Here is a 22,093-nt window from a genome sequence, read left to right on the forward strand (position 1 = left end):
AGATAAATATAAGCTCGAGTGCGTGTCAATTTTGTTTTGCGACACGCTTGAGATATTAACGCCAGCGTCCGCGACTTCGCAGCTGTCGATTTGCGAAGTTCCGAAGTTGCAAAGTTACCTTGTAGTTACCTTGCGACATATTAAAAGCTCGTACATATGCGTATATAATATACACTCGAAAGCTTCAAGAGCTCCGGAAATCCGAGACTAAATCGGAATTACGTTGCATACCTACCGGAGGCTCCCCGAGCGCTATCATAATATCGACAGATTAAATGCATTTGTTATATAACTTTTATGATATCTACGTAATGCATTGCAGTTTGCAACGACTTGCCGATAAGCATCCTCGATCCCACTAGGTATAGATATATCGAAGTACAGAATCGAAATAATGTCAAAACGGTTGGCGATTATTGGCTTCCTTTGTTCCAATTCCGAGGCCTTAGAGACGCAAATAAATTAAAAACATTCTTGCAAAAATTTCAACTGAATATCTAGGTGTTTCATTTTTTTAAAATATTTATTAAAAATATTACATTATTAATCATTTTTTATCGCAATTTTTCACAATATTTATGATAATTTTAACATTGTGCTTTTAAAAAGTGTTGCTATATAAGTCTCATATTAAACGCAACTATTTTTTTTTTATTTATCGAATTTTATTTTAATTTTATGATAAAGGCCGGAGAATATCGGAAATGTAATAAACGCCGAACATTTTTAGCAATTCGCTTACTAATAATGGACTCATCAGCCAATTGTTTCATCAGCCAAAGATTCTCTTATGTTGCACATTACAATGACGCTTTATGCACGCGCTCTGTAATACAGCAATTCGCAAGCGCAGCTTATAATTTCGCCGAAACTTCTTTGCATAAGGCGAGGAACACAGGAACACAGAGCGCCATTTTACATGGCAATTTTCGCGGAGCACGCGTGCATGAATTCTTGCTGGTGAAGCATCGTTCTAAGTTATCTATCTTACGGAACGCGGTGAAAGTTTCAATGGCGCAATTTAAAGTTGGCCTATCGCGACAAGCTGTGCCCTTCGTCGCAAGGAACCCTCTATATTCCGGCAAACTCGATGTATATCTACTTTAGGTTGTTTACCCTAATTTTACGTTAACTTCTTCAGCATTATTGTTAACATTACATACGCATTAACACGTTATTATACATACCATCATTCGATATACATATACAGTATACAGGCAAATACGCAAAAAATTTCCACATTTTTTATATGCAGTAACAGAAAAAAATAATCATGATTTCGATATCTAGTTTTCCCTCATTGAAATTTTTTTATCTGTCCTAGTTCTTAAAGTATATTAAAGTTAAAAAATTACAGTGAGTTTTAATTTTGAAGAAGGCGAATGTAAATATAAAGGACACAAATATTGGGAACGTAAAACCGGCTTGAAACGATGTAAAACGATGTGATGATCCGTGACTTTTTTCATTACTTCTTGCAGCGGGATCGTATGAAAGGCTTTAACTTTCCTCTATCGTCCCGTCAGCTGTCATTACAATGTTACAGCCTGGTAACTGTGTCTTTAATGCTCCGATCTCGAGTTTCATTATATAGTTTAATTATGCACGAACGACACAGTTTCGAACGCCAATAAAAAGCGCTTAGCAGACGAGATTACGGATTCTGTCAGAGAATGGGAACTATGAAAATTTAGCATAAACGTTCGCACGAGAGCAGTTTGTGCTCGGACAGTTTGGGAGCTTCGCTGTGTCGAGTTGAACCAGAACTAAGATTTGTGAAAGATAACCCAGCAAATTTGATGAGCTAATTGATTAACCGCCTTCTATTGTTATATTCAGAAAGATTTAATCGCTAAACTCTCATAATTAATATAGTAAGAATGTCGAAAGTAAGCCTTTATTTTCATATAAAACAAATATAATATAAAAATCAAACTATATATATATATAATATATATATATATATATATATATAAAATAAAGTTATATATCTGCTCTATAATTCAATAATAAAAAATAGAAATAAATCTTTTGTTGTAAAATCAAAGCTATTTAACATAATGTTCTAAAAATTTTATTACAAAATTACAAAAGATAAAACTGAATCTTTTATTAAGCGTGTTAGATCAAGTTAAAAGTTTTTTTAACATATGCAGATAGGAGATTCTGCGGGAACCTTTGGGAGTCACTTTTCTATATAGTTTCCCTTATAATTTAACCTCAACTTTCAATATTTCAAAAATCGCGGCTTCCGAAGGAAGCATTTCGGCCCGAAGGCCTAAAGTAATTATCACATTACCGTGATCGATGCGATCCATTTTACAGTTACCCGCGCTTCTATACATCACGAGTTTACTTTAAATTATCCTCCCCATTAATTTCTAAAATTGAACCACCCTCCGGCCGCGTTCCAGGGACTTTAACGGAAGCGCTGCGGCCGACCTTACCAAGGTATTGTCAGAACAATCTACGTTATAGACGGATATCAGAAATTCTTTCGATGAAGTACCGAGTATCGTTATTGCTCCGGATGGTATCGGAGATCGCAGGGAGCTCAGTTATTCCCTTTTCCCTCCCTCTCCTCCCATCCCTGGCTTCACCGCGCGTTTCGCGGATTCTTTCATGGAACCATTACCCATCCGGCCGGCCCCACGTGTATTCACCCACGTGTACACGTAACGATCGCTCGTTTCACGTTATATATAGCCGCAATTGCACATAGCGCTCCCCGGAAACGTCCGCCGAAACGAAATAACCGAGCCAGGAGAAGCTTTCTTAGGGAGTCCCGATAATACTTGTCGGTCCATTCGACAGCCCCGTTGGCGATATATACCGCCGAAGGGCGGCATCGGCCCTTTGTACTTCGTCGCGTTTGTTACCGCCTGTTCGAGCGAGCGGCGACGTCCCGTCGATAATGGTTCAAATTGGCTGAAAAACGTTTTGATCGAATATCGTGTCGCGTGTGTAAACGTTGGGCGATCACGTTTTATCGCAAAAAGCCGCGAGGTACGTCAAGCGGAAACGCACACATTACGCTGATTCATTACGCGACCATTACATCTTATTCAATGTCACGAATGACACGCCGTTTTTTTTTTTTTTTTTTTTTTATACTCTTTTTCTTCATCCGCGACGTTAAATCGATCATTAAGTCGTAAGATACATTTCGTTAAAATAAAACTCCCTTGAGATTAAATGGAGAATAAAGTTTTGTTATCTTTTTACCCTCCCTAGAGGTAATGAGCCAGAAACTTTGAAACTTTTTGACAGTCCAACGTCTTTTTATCGAGAAAAAATTTTTTTGATACTTACAACGTGACCAAAATATTACCAAGACTTCATTTCCTCCTTCGAAAAAAATCGATGTAAAATGAAATAATAAAGTTAATTTATCAAATAACATTAATTTTATCTTTGCTGCCAATTCCTTGCGAAATTTATTAATACTACTGTTAATCATTCTTGTATTCGACTGCCCGTTCCTTCTGTTAAATAATTTACCCCAATAAATTAAGAAGTTTACCGTATCATATCGACTTTCGTTGTGCCTAAAGTTCGGGAGATGAATTAAGACGTGACAGCTGTGTGATATAATTCCTTTCGAACGATAACACCAAAAATTTCTACCGGAGGGGAAAAGCCCCTCTGCAATGGTTAGCGTTCGAGGATTAAACCGAGACATTCTGCTACGCGGCAGAATCGTAGGGGTGGTTCGTACGACGGCAGTCCGACCCGCCGAGGGAAGCAATCCCTCGAACTTTCAAGCGGTTTAAGTCTAAATCTTAAACAGCACAAATACCGGACGGTGCGCGGCCACGCCGCTTTCGTGCGGCAAGGATGTGCTAAGAGCTTTATAAAAGTTGAAATTGAAACGGCGAGGGGGAAAGCCTCCTCCCCCTCGAACCCGGTAACGGAAAAACGTCGTTGCATATAAACCCCCTTTCCGTTCAGCTTTATCCCATTGCAATTCTAGCCGCAGCGGAATAAATTGGATATACCGACAAATGTGAGAGTATCGTACCGCTTGTTTCTCTCCGGGGCACGCTTCTGTCGAATGCATACGAATAATTCGCGCGTTAAGCATTTGCGGCTCTTGCATTCCGCGATGAAATTAAAATGAGATGCGCATTTCATCGATATTTCACGCGACTGCTAAGAATTAAAAACAAAGAGGCAAGCGCCGGAAGTTTAAAACATTGGGGAAACTCTTCAAATTTAATCTGATATTTTAAAATTTAAACATTGCCGGGATTGTTACGTTCAATATGTAAATTAAAAATTTATCGCTCTTGAAACAATGCATTTTCCAATAATGCATTTTTATCTCTTCAGACTTTTCAGAAAAAGATCAAATCCGCAAATGTGAATGTAAAAGATCAGACTTTTTTGATTTCTTCCATTATATAATTTTGCTGAAAATATTATCTAATCAGAAATAACTATGAAGAGACGATAAATTAGCTAAAGAGACGCGATTTATGCAAAAATCAGAAAAAAAAACTCGCGATAATCGGGAAGCCAGATTGCGAGGAAGGAACAGAGACGAGATCCCGCGAGATACATCGCCGGGTTCAGGGTTAACGAGTGCGCGACGCGACGACTAGAATAATAAGGGTGGTTAATAGAACGGGCGTAGCCACCCTTGGTGTTTATCTCCGAGGTGCAGTGACGTTTCCATTTGGCCCCGCCATCCGCTCGGTGGAGTTTTCGGAGGCAGCTCACGAACGTTTCCCGGTCTTGCGGTTGCCGACTGTCCACGCGAGCTGTTCGCGGGGTGTGGTAGACGCTACCGACTAATTCGGTTGCATCCCTCGTCGTTTGGGGTTGCGGCGGGCACGCGACGGTGATCCCAGCGCGTTTAACGCGCTTAATATCTCACGATGCGATGCCCGGCACTCGTCTCCGGCGATTAACGCATGTCGCAACAATTATTTAACCCGCTAGTAACGAACCGGAGAGTTCTCGCTCACTCCATCCGAAGTTACATCACCTCTGACGAGGTGAGATGTTCCCTCTCGATCGATCGACTCGTAGCGGTACGGAAACTAACTACGCAAACGAGGTTTTTGGCTAAAACCGAATTAACCGTAGTTCCGCGTTTACATTAGTTAACAAAAATTTGCATTTCACAGTCGACACTCGGCTTGCGGAGCGCAAACTCTAATCGCAATTCAGCCGATCCCGACTCCTCGAACCCTCCCTCCCTTCCTCCTCCACCTTCCCTTTCCTCCCCCCCCCCCCCCGGACTACGGAGGAGTTGAGAAATTTTGCTTCCGCCGAGTCCCCGATGTCTCTTAATTGACCCGAGCTGCGGGAACGTGGCATATCGATCGCGCGAGTCTCAAGGTACTAATTCAATGATACATGTTGCACCGATACATTCCGACACACGTGAGCGCGATCGCGTTGCGGATTCCGCGCATTGATTATGCCGTTACGAGGAGGGTCCGCAGGCCGCAAACGCCACGCCACTGAATAACTCCTGAACGCCGCTCTCTGTTTACACCGTTCTAATGATTAATTCATGCGCATTATCCCGGATGCAGTCCGCATTCGTTCGGGCCCGATTTCTTGTGCGTGTGCGAATACGAGCGACGCGCAACGGGGTGACTTCGCTAAATTCATCGAGCGTGTGCGCTTAATGGCAGAAATTGGAAACGAGCGCATCCCCTATCGTCTAATCGAGGCTTCGATCAAATTTCGGCATGCGGAAGAAATGTCGCCGGAATATCGCCGAAATATTTGAATCTCGTCTTATTTTTATGACGTATTTTTTTTTTATATAATTTAAATATTTATTAAATATAAGAAAAAAAGTTTAAATTATTCCAACTGGAAATATCATCGGATTGAAGATAGATTACATCATTTATAGCGATTGTTGTAAGCTCATTTGGAACATCTTGTTCCCTTCAATCGTGAATTACTACGAATTTCAGTCGCTTCTTAGCGCAGCAAAACTCTAGACGACATCATTAACGTCCGATCGAAGCAATTTTTCTGCAAAATGAAAAGTGGATCCTACGATGGTCTTTCCGGGAGAGGAAGCTCGGCGGGAAGTCGTCGTCGAACGCAACGTCGTCCCCGAACTTCTGATCGCGTGATCCAACGGTAATTCGATTCCCGTCGGCCACTTTCATCGAGCGTTAATCGACCGGCGCGGATTTCGAGACGTGGAAAAAGCGAATTCGCGCGACGACGACGACGACGACGACGACGACGACGACGACGACGCGGGTTGCCTCGCATCGTTCCCTCGGCGAAGATCTCGTGTAATTTATGAACGTGCAATTAAGTCAGCCGCTTCTTGCGAGGCGAGGTCAACTCATCGAGAGATCCAACTCCGGCCCAACCTCTCACTCTCTATCACCCCCTATCTCCCCATCTCTCCCTTGTTCTAAAGCCACTGCGACATCACGCAACTTTCCAACGTCGCACCATCGTCGTCGCGAAATTCTGCTTTCACTTCGCAAATTACTTCCAAGCCATTTCGCACGCTCGCTATCTTTCCGAACGTCATCGGCCAGGATGAGCGTCCGGAAAAGAACGAGTATCTCGTACTCTCGAGAATTCATGACACGGATAGAGTGCACATGTGACGAGTCTTTTCTTTTGTTCAGAAAAGCAGAGGCGTATAAAAACTAAAAACTCGTCTCTTCCTTAGAGAAATTGGCAAAAGTCCGGAATAACGAACTTTTAAAATGCATTGACAAAATAAATATATAAATTTATCTTAGAGATTTTGTATGCAGAATAATTGATTGATCGAAATGTAAATAGCATGAATAATAACATCAATTATTATTATGTTATTTTTTTATAGATAATTCTTGAATTTATAAAATTAATAAATATCGTTCTATTTTATTTTAATTATAGATCTTTAGATTTTTTTCATTATTTAATTAATTTCTGATCTTAGCTAAATTCACAAATGATAATTATTAAAATAATGACTGTTCAATCTTTAAATTAATCTCAATTTTTAAATATATCTTTAATTAAAAAGCGTTGCGTCTTTAATAAAATTTTAATAAATTTCCATTTTAATACAAATATATAATTATTCCGTAATTAAATTTTGAGTAATAGATAAATTGTATGTTAATACTGTTGACTAATTCAATTAGCTCTGTTTCATTAAATTATGTGTCTGTAGCAAATCGATCGTGCTGCCGCTGTCCCAATTCGCAGCAAAAAGAGGCTGAGATTGCCAGAAAGTTCTTCAAGAAGTGAAAATGTAATCTATTTGGTTCAATCGCTAATAGTAGATTATCGACGTAGAAGTTTTAAGTAATTGGGCTGATCTAGCTTCTTGAAAGGACTTTCCTGTCGAAGCTTCGAATAATCATGTCTTATTCAGATATCCATTTCATTAATGATTTATATTACAACGCATCTTCATTCAATCAATTTCTATTTTCTGCATTTTAAATTTCCGTACTCAAAATAACGCAATTTATTTGTAATTTTTATCAACAGTTTATATTCGTATGTCATCCATATTATTGTAATAAAATACACGATATTACCAAATTATTATCTATTCCACCGTTACAAAAAGTTTTAAAAAAATCTGAAAAAATTTCGGAACGTCGCTTAATTAGCGGAATATAATTTAGCTTGGAATAACTTGTTGGAATAACTTCGTACTTACACGTAGGAATCCTCCCGATCCCACGATACTATCTCCGTCACAACGAAATAGCCGGATGTTAAGGCGGTGGTGGTCGGCTTGCCGCTGGTTGCATTCGTAATCAGTACAACGTGTCGCCAATTGCTGCCGTCCTTCTGTCTCTGTGGTAATATTAGAAGAAACGACGTACCGTCCATGCTGAATATAGGCGCTTCGAACTGCTCCACCCAGCCATTTTTCTCGCTATATGAAAGTGCCTAAGAGCAATCAAACGTACCACGGTCAGCAAATTGCGTTTTGTCGCATTTAATTAAATCGTATCTCTGTTCATGAAGAAACTTTTAAAATTACCTTGCTGTTGCATCGTGATTTTATATTCGTATTTCGCGTATATTTTTGAAAAATTAAATCAACATTTATACTTTCCGCGAAAATTTATGAGCTAATATTTACAACAAAGTATACTAACAAAATGATATTAACAAATGATCTTACGAACAGATACTTGTTTGCCTTTTCCTTTTAATTACAACGTATAATAAAAAAATATATGAAAAGTCAAACATAACGTAATTATCGCGTCTCTTTCCTTCCTTTAGATATTTTCCAACACGTCAGCTAATTCGCACTTTGAGCGTAAAAAAAAATGTTTCTCGAGAGAATTATTTATCTCTGTTAATTGCACGCTTCTGACGCGAGATTAAATTTATTACAGAATTTTGTAACGCGAAATCTTCCGATACTTGAAATTTGTAACGCCAAAGTTTCCTAAGAAACAGTCGCAAAAGACTCGCGCGAAACTGCGAATTAGCCGCGGGCGGGCGGGCGCGCACTAATTAAAATACTATTGCCCAAGGAAGAACGCTTGCCTAAATTAAGATCCGCGAAAGCTCTCGGGAAAAGAGAAAAAGAGTGAGGAAAAAAATCCAAGGAAAAAGAGAGAGGAAGAGAACGAGGTCTCGGTAAAGGGTATTATCAAACGAGCCCCTGCTCCGGACTCCGCGCTATATCCGGAAGGTCCAGAGGATCGTCTTCGTCGCGCGAGGGTGAAGAAATACCTACTGTCGTGCAATTTGGCAGCAGGCCGTCGACGTCGCAAAGCTGGAAATACGCCCTGTTCTGCACCCGGTTCATCCAAGTCGCGTACACGAGATCATCCGTGGGGAAGTCCACCGCCGACAGGATCCTTTCGGAGGTAGACAGCTCCGGCGGATGTTCGATCTCCACCAAAGTCACGTTACCCTGCACCACCATGTCGAGATCGACGCAAAATAGTTTGACTGTTGGATTCGTCGTGCCGCTCTGGAACGGGAAGACGGATTTCTCATAAGATGGATCGACGTCGAGTAACGATGGTAAAATAGCGGAGTAATGGACGGAGAAAAGCACGTATGTACCAATAAAGGGAGGTATACGGTTCAATCGATCCGGTAATAAAACGGGATAGATTTACCGTACAAAAGTATGATTTATATATATATATATATATATATATATATAAGATACATTTCTTTTTTTATTTAGTATAAAGGATAACCCGCGAGCCTTACTCCAACAGTAGATTTTCTTTGATGGAGTGGAAGTTACAATTTTTTTCGTTGTAAAATGAACCCTTATCGTTCGGATTTATAAACAATTGTAAAGTAAGTCGTAGCTTTGCACGAAGTGTAAAGGTAATCGGATATTTATAAGGGATGCAATTTTCTTGCAAAATGCGTGAAGTTGTTGTTTGCAAGGTTGTTTGCGCGAGAGCGTTTTAATGAAATTGGAAACATAAATCTTCGATTCTTTGTCCGCCATAGCTGTTCCTTCACTGATTACTTTAAGTGCATCTGAAATCCTGTCGTTTTAATACCGAAAGTTTTAATGACAATCTTGTTTAATCCCGAGATGCGAAGCGCCGTAATTGCTGTTCGCAGTGTTTATTCGTTTGTTCGACTTTGCGACTAATATTAATTTACTGATATATATATATATATATATATATATATATATATATATATATATATATATATATATATAGTGTATATAGAGTGACTTTTGCTTCATCAAAAAATAACGCGGTGCCGCTCGAGTCGGTTGCTTTGGCTATTTGCTCGCAGCTTAAGGATGACTCTTGATTACGTTTTAGTAAATTCTAGACATTTCTCATTTTCTCATCGTAATTTTCTGCAAGACAGTAGTAAGCGACGTTAATGACATGGAAGATGTGAAAATCTCATTATTCGATAAGTCGTTCTTTAGAAACGAAGCAATGAACTTAAGCGATTAACGTAATTATATTTGCAGAATAAAAATTCTTTTGTAAAAATCCTAATTAAATTATATAAAAATTGTATAATACAAGTTACATTTAAACATCCTGTTTTATATCGTTATGAAACAGCACGTGTATTCCTCATCGAAAGATTTTGTTTATTATAAAATATCGAAATATCTATTTCCATTAATGTCAATTTTATATTCGTAAATTATATACAATACTGTATATAGCTATATAATAGCGTAAATTAAGTAAATTTATAACTTTATTGTACATTATATATCAATTAAAAAGAAATTCCTATCGTCATTTCGATAAAATGTAGAATTTTTTTTAAATCGATGCAAATTTCACCATATTTAATGCTTCCATTAGTAATAATGGTACTTTCCAAACAGCGAATTTATATCACGAGCTATTTCGATTCAACATATAATGACGTATTTTCAAATCATAAAATAAAATTATTCAAATCTCTCGATCATATTTGCATTTTATAATTTCCAGAATTTGAAATTTCGCACAACAAATATTTATAATATTTATAAAATAAACTCGTCTTTTTTATGATATATTTCCTCTTTGGATAAAATGAATATTAATGACGATTCCATTTACTTCTGCGAATGAAACAAAATTGACAAAACTTAAGTAAATAAAATTTCCTGTATTTCTGGTAAAATGTCGTTTAAAGCGCGAGCTTTGAAGCACAATGAAGTCTCGAAAGAAATCCAGATAAATGTACCTAGGGAAATGACAGAACGGTGGTTTGCGCATCAAGCAAAATGAATCACTCGGCTGAGGAGACCGTGATTTTAATCCGTCCAAAGCCTGGAAGTTTATAGAATCGCATCTTTAAAAGGTGGCAGAGGCACTTGAAATAAAACTGCACGTCAAACTTGGAATTCAATTGTGCTGTGCAAGAGAAAAATCGATTCGCCGTGAACTTTATTCGAGTGTACGTAATGGCAAAAAATAGCGGAAGCACATTTGTCATAACCGTATGGTTTCCATTTCGCTGTTCGATCGATTGTGCACGCAGTATATCGGAGAAATAATATGATTACTGCTGCAATCGTCTTTCGTAAAGATAATGCGAATCTCGTTATATCATTTTTCGTCATTGTGAAAAATCATCGTGCAGCCATCGTGAAATCATTTCTATCATTCAATTTTTTAGTAATTTTACGAAAATTATTTAAATAACTTTTTTCAATTAAATATATAATTAAGCAATCTATTTCTACGATATATTAAATAAATATATGTATAAATATATGTCTAATATTCTTTTTATATATTATATTAATGTTTTTATTAGTTTTTGGCATAGAAATATATTAGATGTGGAAAAAAATATTTTTTTTTTTTTTTTAATAACAAAAGTATATAAATCTTAATACTCAAACATTATTCTCTCCTGAGACTTATTTGCCTGTCTACTCCTTTCTGTATCCGAGCAATCTTCCACCTTATGGCTTGTCATACGAAGACAAAGATGTCATTCAAAGGTTGAGCCAACGTCGGATATTTTTCTACGTCGCGTCACGACTTTTTGCGGTGACGTCAATCGCGAGTCATAAAAAGACATTGAAAAATGCAAAGGTGCCACGTTCACACTCCTCTCATCTTTTCAGGATGTAAACTTCGGTTAGATGGCTTTTCATATCTCGGACGGCGGCGCGACACGAAGATTCGCGAGGAGACAAAGTGAGAGAGACGTCCCTCTGTGAAAACGTCTGACGCATGGAATCGCTGCCTTTTAAAGAGGCATTATGTTTCCCCGACGAAAAATTTCATTTTCCCCGTATGCGCAAACGCTTTTTCATACGGACAGACAATCAATTAAAACGACGGATATTAAAAACGCAAATATATCAAGAAATATATCTCGCGGATATATCGCGACACGAAACTTCCACGTAGAAAATATACATAAAACATATATATATATATACTCGTTTTACAATTTACTCATGCGCACGTCAGAACGATATTTAAATTTCCAAACGTATTTTAAATCTAAATTAATTTATCAGACTATTACATTATTTTGGAACATAATGAGTAATTTTAAACGATAATAATATAAACAACGATAAATTAAAACATAGCAAATGTCAGAGATAATATTTCTTTATCATACATACTGAAAATAATGACACAATGGGTTATAACTGATATGTTGTACTTACTTTAGGATAGTGGATCGGTATCGCCGACGTGTATTGGAAAGTTAAGCTTCCGGGATATCCGTAAAATGGTATGGTCATAATAGGAGTGCTCGAGTCATCGAAATAGCCGAAGGCCAATTTGGTACCGCTCGGAGAAAACCAGAGCGCTTTGTTTGAGCTGAATACTTCCTCTGTAACACAGCAAATATAAAATATATTAGATAATAGATTAGATTTAAATTAATATATTTGCAAATAGAAATAATATTTATATGTAACTTAATTCTTTAAATTATTTTTATAAATTTAAAATTGCAGCAAGATTGCTGCAAACGTGAGAGAGAGAGAGAGAGAGAGAGAGAGAGAGAGAGAGAGAAAACATATAAAGCTTAATAAGTTTATCATTAACATTGGATAAACAAAATGCGAATTTACGAAAAGAAAAACCTCCTCTCACCATAAACCCACACATGCTCCAGTCACAAGGTGCATCCTCGATGCGCCGGTATGCATTCGAATAAATAAAGCGCAGAGGGACTCGTACTAACTCTCCATTTTTCTCCTCTCCGTCCCTCGCGCTTTAGAGCAAGTAAAGTCGGCGATAAAAACTTGACGGAGAAAATTATTGTGGATGTTACGCGTGTATTTCCTTGTCGGCTTTACGGCCGTATTTTTCTGCAGGTTCTGCCCCGTTGGGCCCCGCGACATCGTTTTGCTAACGACGAAGCGAGAAATTGCGACGATCGTTTCGTCCTCATAAAGCTCGCAAACGGAGTTCATCGCGGGGCATTCCACCTAGTATAATTATAGAACGCACCGAGCACGCACACGATGTATCTCTCTCGACTCTCATCACTTTCTTCCTCCCCCTCTCCCCCACCGTTGTATTTTGCTAAATAAAGCGTGAACGAGAGAGGAAGCTACTTCTGTCTGATATCGGCACCCTTGCCGAGTTTCTGCACCGTCGCATAATAACAATCCCTTCAGGAACTTGCGTTAACTTCAAAACCGAAACACACGCATGAATAAATGCATGAATCTCAATGCGAAATAAAAATTATGCTATAACTAGTAAAAAATAGAAAAAAATAACAGTCTCATATATATATATATATATATATATATATATATATATAATTTTTTTATATATTAATTTTTATATATTTACATTTACATATTAATTATTTTCACATACCATCACATATCATTTATACAATTACAATATAAAACTTCATGCGCAATCTGCAATATGTTGTTTTTATAAATTTTAATCTGATAAAATTTTCATTTTTGGGAAACGAAGAGTTATTACAATAAGACTTGCTATATACCTTTGTTTATGCCTTAAAGCATTTTTCCTTTTACCAAGCTTTTTATAAGTAGATTTACCTTTTAATTTTGCAATGAGGATTCGATTAAAGAACTCACAGCGCGTCAAAGCACAATTCTTCTCGCGATGAAGAAGCGAGAAGTAATCAAGATTCTCTCTTCGTAAACTTCGCAAGGAAAGAAAGTTCAACTAGAGACCATCCGGTGCATTGCGTAATTATGAAACCCGACCAACTAAACGGATATACCGTTTTCTCATTATTGTGGGATAAATAAAGCATTACTCGTGCAGACTCAATTAAATTTCTGTATTCCAATGTTTACGCATTTATCTCTTGCAAACGGATTACATTTGTAAAATGCGAAAGAAATAAGTGTATAACAATAAAAGGATCGTAAACCCGCTTCAAAATTTTTCATTTTCATTAATGTAACATCGCGGAGCGGAAGGAAAAGGGAATCTACATTACCAGTTTAATTTTTACGAATTTAATTCAGTTTATTTTTGTAATCTTATTTTCTTTCGATGACTTCGTCTTCTTTATGTTCTTTTCAAGTAAAAACTAAATGATACGAACAATTTTATTTATTTAAACCTACATTAGAGATTCTACAGTTAACTCTTTCAACACTTTCAAAAGGCAAAGTTTATTCGATTTAAGTAATTATTAAATCCTAAAAACAACAACTAAAATATCATAAGAAATTATCAAAACTATTTTAAAATTAATTGTAAAAAAAAACCGTTTAATTAAACCATAATATTTTACATACTTTCATTTTGCGATACGACAGACAATAAAATGATTACTATCGTTTCCGACTCGATATACCGCCGAAAGAAACGTCCATTGTGAATTTTCTTTCATCTCTCAGTTATCGTCTCGATAAACAAGATGCAATATGCGGAAAAGATATCCCAGTTAGTGCCGATGTTGTTCTTTTTTTCGCACGTCGCAAATAAGGACAAAGGGAGACCGCATGAACATTGGAATACAGAACAATCCCAGGACAAAGGGAGACCGCGCTGTCGGCGGTTCGGAGGAAATCGCTGATGTAATAAGCGCCGGGTTCATAGAGCGTGCAAGAACGTCGGAAAGGAGCCGGACGAAGTTACGAAGGAACTGAGCTGAGGAAACTCTTTATTTCGTTTCCTCTCGAAAGAGGAGTCAGCTCACGCGGACGCAGTAGGACATAAATACCCAGTATTCAAGCCGCGGATAGAGCAAAGAAGGGATGAACAAACAGGAGAGAGAGAGAGAGAGAGAGAGAGAGAGAGAGGGGCAAATTAACCCTACGACGCATGTACCAACGCTTGAAACGAACATTTATAAAAAATAAAAGTAACTATCGTGAAATTTTTAATTCAGATATGCTACAGAAAATTTGGGGGCAGCCTGAAAACTAATCAGGGAGAGGACAAAATTTCATTAAACACACGGAGATTGTTCTGAAGGAGAAAAATTGGCTATTACAAAATTTGAAAGACCTTTTCCCTGTTCGCATTTTTTAATTAAAACTAATTTTTTATAAGCATAAAAAGACGTTGACAATTTTAAAAATCACGAATAGTAAATTGTTGCTCGGGAAACGAATCAAAGATATAATAGCTCGATAATTAAAATTCTTAATTTCTCTATTGTCCTGCGAGATTCACAATTAATAGCTCACGTATCTGTAAATCCGCGCTTCTGAGAGATCGAACCAGAAAAATGAGAAAAGATAGGATGTTCTGAGAATGTCGATGAGACTTTTGAGATACTCCTCGCTGGATCCAGCTTACGATGTTACGAGACAGAAACGAGACGTGAGAGAGAGAGAGAGAGAGAGAGGGGACAAAAAAAAGAGACTCCGTCGCTGGCAAACCCAAAAGAGCAGAAGGCAACAAAGGGAAGAGTCAAGAAGAAAAGAGAATGGGAAAACAGATCGCGCGGGACGAGGTAGGAGAGGAAGAGAAAGAAACGCCGTGGTGAGGAAGGAAAACTGCACAAAGACGCTGCGTTGCGCAGCTCGCTGGACGTGACGAGGGAGAAAAATATCCCGAGGGTGAAATTCTGGATGGGTATGCGTGTACATGTATGTATGTGTACGTATATGTGTACGTATGTGTGTGCATGTATCGCGACTGCAACGTCGGGATAAGGAAGCCGCCGGATCTGAATGGCACGCGGGGAAAAACGGCATTGCACCGACGAAGAAGTTTTGTCGAGCGACCGATAGATCCGGTTTGGCCGGCCAGCCAATTACTTACGTCCGGCAGTGTCTATTCTCGAATAAGCTTTTTACAGCTTCTCACGCGATTTTATTGAGTCGCCCGATGCGGTCGATGCGGGGGATATACGAGAAGTCGAATAATTTTCTTGATGGCCAATTCTCCACCATTTTATGTTACGAGGGTGAGGGTCGCAAAGGATAAATTCGCTAGGGGAAAGCGAATTAAATGAGAACGCACATTGGGTCACATTTGGATTCTTCAATCTTGATCTGATCATCGTAGATCGGCTTTCCCGCGGTAATCGCGGCGGATAAATGAACATTTCCGCCGAGTGCGGAAGTTCCCTCGAATATTACAGTTTGGAAAATGAAGGGAAAAAGGAGGATATTTTCTTTACCTCTTTCCAAATATTTGAAGATACGTACGTAGACCAGGATAAACACGCGGTATGAAGATTACGGACAAGATTACAAATTGTTAAACGGATGGAAAAAACTAGCGCGGGGTACTCGCAAGTACTTTTAACGCAAAATATTTACACAAACAAATATTTCACGTGCTGGCAAATATTATAAAACAAATTGCTTTCAGTCACTACTTCATCACCAAAAAAATCTTCTTTTATACGATACGTGACGCGGCATTCGGTACAGATGCGTCGCGCGCATGGATGACTGCCACAGGTTAAACAAACTCTTTGAAAAATGGAGCGAGATCAATCCAAACCCTTTTCCAAGAGATATTCCCGTCGAGATTGTCAAACATGTCGGGCGGAGAAACGAGATAGCGCGCCTCCGGAAGCGGAGGAAAATGTGAAATCACTTCTGCACTTCGCCACCGTGTTTACGATTTTGCAACAGTAACGCATATTCCATAGTGCATAGAATATAAATCCGCCGTGCATGGCGACATTTTCATCGAGAAGCATCCCCACATGCGGCGCCCGAGGGCGACGGTCGAAGACGGGGAAGAGAAACATTTCAGAATCCGATCAGAAATCGGAATCCCGTGAAGGGACGGTACCATTAGCCGGCCGGGATTTGGAGAAAGGGATTTTCTCTAAATCCCCGCCGCTCTATTAATGTCACATCCGCCATTGTTGAAAGAAGTAGAAAGCGCGGATTTCCATTTTACACAAGGATGTATCAGCGTCAGGGCGATCGCACGCCCAGATCTAAGGGCTAAGTGATGATTCTGCAGATATACACGCGCGTACTTCGTTTACTCATTCACTTCCTCAATTGTGGATCACGTCTACGTTAATCTGAACAAACGCGAGACAGAAACGAGGAGGCTACCAGAAACCATCAGAGGATCAGAGGATATCAGAAACACATCCTCATTCTCGATAGAACATTGTAATATCTATCTACAGTACTTCTATCCCTTACTAAAGGTGAAACGGGAGATCGGAATGATGAAGTATCGCGTGAAGTATCTTGTGCTGATAATATATTAGCTTATATCTCAATTTTTATTTTAATTTTTAATACCAATTTTTCATCGTCGCGATATTTTTGGTGAAGTATAATCGAGTAAAATCACTAGGAGAATTACCGAATGATTAATTGTATTTACAATGCGCAATAGTTCGTAGAGTTGAGAAGTCGAAAGACGAGCGTTGTAATTGATCGAGTAACGTGGCAGTGAAGTAGACTGGATCGTTACGCCGGAGCAAAACGCCTTTAATAATTAATCCGGCACGGAATGTACTTGACACATGGTCTACACCTTCCACAAATTTCCTGTATAGTCCAGGTTTTACTCGTTTACCGCGTAATTTACTGTGGTATCACCATAACCATAAGATACGATGGCTTCATCGGTATCAACCGCGTAACATGAATAACTTGTTCCAAGTGATATACTACATCGATGTATATTTTATCACGTTTACACGTATAGTCACGTGAAATTTATACCTACACCAAGTATTAATAAGCAATTATTATAAACAATGTTAATAATATTAATCTAGTCTAATATTAAATTAGATTAATCTAATTTAATATAGTAATAGCTAACTTAATTATGTATATGCGATATTTGCATAAATAAAGAATTATATTATATTATATCATTATATTATAATATGAAAAAAATATTTCTTTCATGCCAATTAAAAAATAATTAAATTCTCCGTGATTTTAATAATTATTAATACAATTATTTAAAAATCATCTTGCGTCGATCGTTTTATTTTTCTCGATTTTTACCAAAAGACATCGTTTTTCGAGAAAGAGGTAATCTTGGTTTCTCTTGTGGTGAATTCTTCCTGATCGTCCGAGCGAAAATCTCCAGTGCACGTAAGTCAGCCTACATACCGAGCACTAGCTAAGGAAATCCCGGAGCTGCGGTAGGAGCTGGATATACGTATGTCATCAGCGAAGCCCACAGTTGTCGGGAACAAAATACAGGTTGTTGAGAAGTTCTTGCCGTGCCCCGAGCGGTGGTTTGACACTTTATCGATGACTCTTTCGCGGCTGTTCGACTGTGTAAAATCGTGAACGACGGTGCGCACGGTGCCACACACACAAGATGAAACCATTTCGCATCGCCTGCGGTTATTGCGAATCGATTTCCCGCGGCGTAATAACCGCAAATCTTTTCGATACCGACGATTATCACGTCCTATAAATAAGACGTTATTAAAATATCGATAATGTGATTAATTTTTTTTAATTAAACGTATTGAGAAATTCTCCTCGTATTCTTCTCTACCTCCTTCCGTTTTATTTTCAGAATTCATTTTGATTTGTATATAAAAAAAAATAATTACTCAGTCTACAAAAGAATATTTGTGAAAATATTTTTCCGACGCAATCCCCACCTCTCATTCAAGAAGCTCTGTTTCCACGACGCAACCTTTAATGTATGCCACATGTGGACGACTCACTAATTAGTTATCATCCCCGTATTAATTAATCATCGCCATTCGTAATGGATTTATCGTCCGATAACGTAGTCGGCAGTTTGTCACTAGCTCGCGCGTTACGACATGTACGGTGCATTCAAACGTATTCACAAACATGAATGTCCGATAGCATTTCCATGCATTACGACGTTCACAAATACTCGGAGATATCGGCGAACTATTTAAACGGCAGCTTATATCACCAGTGACACACGCGAATTATGTATTATTAAACAAAAATTACGTAAAGAATAATATCGCCGTCTTTTGTTAGAACGGGAGAAATTTATCGCGAAATATGCCTCCCTTTTAAAAACGTGTCTATTTTTACAATCCAGTTTATAAAAAATGAGATATAGTGCAAAATGTAATTTGATATAGAGAATATTACCATCGGTTCAATATACAATGTAATAATATTATCGTGTGATATTTGACATATTACACACGTCAAATAAATTTGAGCTTGATGAAAAACGCAAACAAATATAGCACTGTCAGCAAAAGATAAAAATATACATCGAAACTTTAAAAAGAGATATAAATATCAAAAGTTTCATAAATTGGAAGTTATACGCGACGCTTTCTCTGTCTTTCTTTATAAAATAAAAAAACGTAAAAAATAAAAAAATAAAAAATTTGAGCATCAGCCAACCATTCGTTGCGTTTTTTTACGGTTCGACGAAACAAACGCCGAGCTGTACTCCAACTCGTGAATAGTGAAATTTTCGGCTTTCGCCGATGCAATTCGGATTTCCCTTTGTGAATATATAAAACGTAAGTCTAATACTGGCTTAAACTTATTGGAAAAAAGAAACGCTATGTCAACGTGCAAATTTCATGCCAATTGCATAAATATAAAAGAGTAAGCGAATTGACAAAACTCAAATTTTTTATAACGATCATCTTTTCAGATTCGCTTTTCTTTTCTTTTTTCCTCGTGATTTCAAAACTTGGAGGATTTGTAAATCGAAGTCGAGAAGCAACACATTCAATAAATTGATCATTTAACTTAATGTTATGTAATGCACCTTGTTTTACTTTTAGATGAAATAACATAATTATTCGGTATACTTAGATAATTAATTATTAATTGATAAATTATTGGTTAATAACGCGATATCAAACGGCGCATTGTTGCGAGCAGAATTCCCCGTGAAAGTCTCAAATACAATAACGATGTCGGTATTGTTCATTAAAATTTACACGATTCGTTATATCTTGGTTCAACGAATATCCTCATTTCTGCTGCTTTAAAATGTACGTAATTTAAAATGAACCTGTTATGCAACTCCCGTTCATTATTGTACACACACACACACACACACACACACACACACACACACACACACACACACACACACACACACACACACACACACACACACACACACACACACACACACACACACACACACACACACACACACACACACACACAACGCAATCGCGGGATTTCTGTAAATTCCGAAAATGGACGACCGGCGTTGGTTGTTTCGCATCCCCCTTGATATCGCGTGCAGATACATCACGAAGTTATCAGTTCCCTGTAGAATCCACCGCGATCTCGCACATTTGCGTCGCCACTTCCGGCATAGAAAACAAAACCCGTGCCGAGCGTCGCGTTGGCCGGCCAAACGACGCGATTCAACCGCAACTTTCGCAATAAATCAACAACAGAGATGCGTAAACAATTTCTATCATCTACCCACTAGGACGTGCGGAGAGATCAATCATAGAACACACGATGGCGGCGTGATTTAATTATTCGGCTTGGTCGCCGACCGATTGAGCGAAAGGGAAAGGGTAAAGAACTGAAACCCCCATAGCTATTTGCGATTTCATCAAAACTGGATGCTAAATCTCGACAAAAAAAAAAAAAAAACTCATAATAATCTTCAACTTTTTGTTTTCTTATATATAATTATCAAAATCTGCTCCCTTGGATATTCGTTCATGTGTATTTCCAAATATTTCGCCCCATTTTTATGCCCTTAAAAATTTTCGCGTAAAAAATGTGAGATAAAAAACGGGGGAGGGAAAGAAGGAGGTGTGAAGAAACGTCGGAACGGAATTCGATGGTTCTCCGCGTCCCGTCGGAGAATGGACGCGTTAAAAATCCAACGTCGTTAACTAACGTCGGAAAAATTTCCGACATTGACAAATTTCGACGCAATGATTGTAACACGGGGGATTGGGAAACGCGCGAATAAATACAGTGATCCCGCCGAGATATGGATCTCCCGCTCGCGTCGGAGCCGACGTCCAGAATGACGAGGACACCGTTGGACTTGCGAGGCAATCGGCCGAATATACATGTAAAAGCACGTCGTGATTTTGCATTTTAAATCATGGCACCCGGCTTTTTCCGTCGCTTTTCAATGGCGGCAGCTGCTCTGGCCCAACTGCCAATAGCACGGACGGTTATGAATCCGGACAATTTGCCGCGTTTATCCCTTTAAATATAAGCGCCCGCCGTCGATTCACCCGTTATCCGCGATATTAGTGCGATTTTTCGCAGCTACGGGCGGTTTTTATGCGGGTCTGTCGAAAAAAATGGCACGAGAGACGGCAATAACAATCGCCAGCGATAATAACCGCCACTGATCTGATGATTAAAATAATACCGGCATTCGATGACAAAGTCGATTTACTCGTTTATATGATACATGACCTCCGGTGAAATGTTTAATTAATTTCAATTTTTTGAATCATCAATATTGTAAAAATGATTTCAGTTTTCACAAAGCTCTAAATATTTTACAAATAATGTGATCTTCAAAATTTTGATCGAATTCAATCGCGGATTGAAACACATCGCAAAGCTGTTGTTTCCTGCTTTACTTTTCTTTCTCTCTCCCCTCTCTCTCTCTCTCTCTCTCTCTCTCTCTTTCTCTCTCTCTCTCTCTCTCTGCGTGTTTCCACGCGTGGAATCGATGCCGAATTTATTATCGTCGGAACATACATATTCATCGTGACAGGCGTCATTCAAGATATAGGAACTAAATCTACTGGAAAGTGAGTCCGTAATCGCGTCAAACTCATACTGTCTACGGACTTACTTTCTTGATTGATGCTGATGAATTTTTATGCGCCTCATCCGTTGATTCGCCGTTGTCGCCGCGCAGTAAAACGAAGTGCGACGTCTAAAGGGACAAGGCAGGGATGGAAAAAGAGCATAGCTGATGAAAGTTTCAGCAATATGCAAACGTGAGCAAGCCCCCGGAGTATCGGCTGCACCGAATTACAGTGCTGGGTATGTGGCATCTCTTTCACGTTGCATTATATTACCATTTTGCAGGAAATTCGCATATCCGATTAATAAATTTATTTAATATTTTAAGGGTTCTCGTAAGAGTTCGCTTTTCGAAAAATTTTATGACAAAATCCTGTAATCCTATAATCCCATACAATACGATAATAAATATTTAACTTGTCACAGATGGGAAGATGTTATATAAAATTCTTAAGAATATATAAGTATATAAATTTTTAAAACTTGACAAATTAGATTTATGACAAAAAGCATCGACAAAGGTAGACAGCACACGTGTAAAATTTG

The 22,093-nt window shown here is 38.3% G+C and overlaps 1 protein-coding gene across 5 annotated transcripts in view; it reads right to left on the minus strand.

The window, feature by feature from the left end:
• Positions 1 to 22,093, minus strand: part of LOC105424479 (dipeptidyl peptidase 4 omega) — a 301,174-nt gene that overhangs the window by 25,247 nt on the left and 253,834 nt on the right. For all 5 annotated transcript variants that reach the window (XM_089073120.1, XM_089073119.1, XM_089073115.1 and 2 more), the window contains 3 exons: positions 12,095 to 12,264; positions 8,699 to 8,938; positions 7,658 to 7,893 (listed from right to left, as the gene is read on the minus strand). In XM_089073120.1, coding sequence (XP_088929246.1) covers positions 7,658 to 7,893; positions 8,699 to 8,938; positions 12,095 to 12,264 — 646 coding nt within the window. The remainder of the gene's footprint in view (positions 1 to 7,657; positions 7,894 to 8,698; positions 8,939 to 12,094; positions 12,265 to 22,093) is intronic.

This window comes from Pogonomyrmex barbatus, unplaced genomic scaffold (genome assembly GCF_055798465.1).
Source record: "Pogonomyrmex barbatus isolate J1 unplaced genomic scaffold, ASM5579846v1 scaffold14, whole genome shotgun sequence".
Lineage (NCBI taxonomy): Eukaryota > Metazoa > Arthropoda > Insecta > Hymenoptera > Formicidae > Pogonomyrmex > Pogonomyrmex barbatus.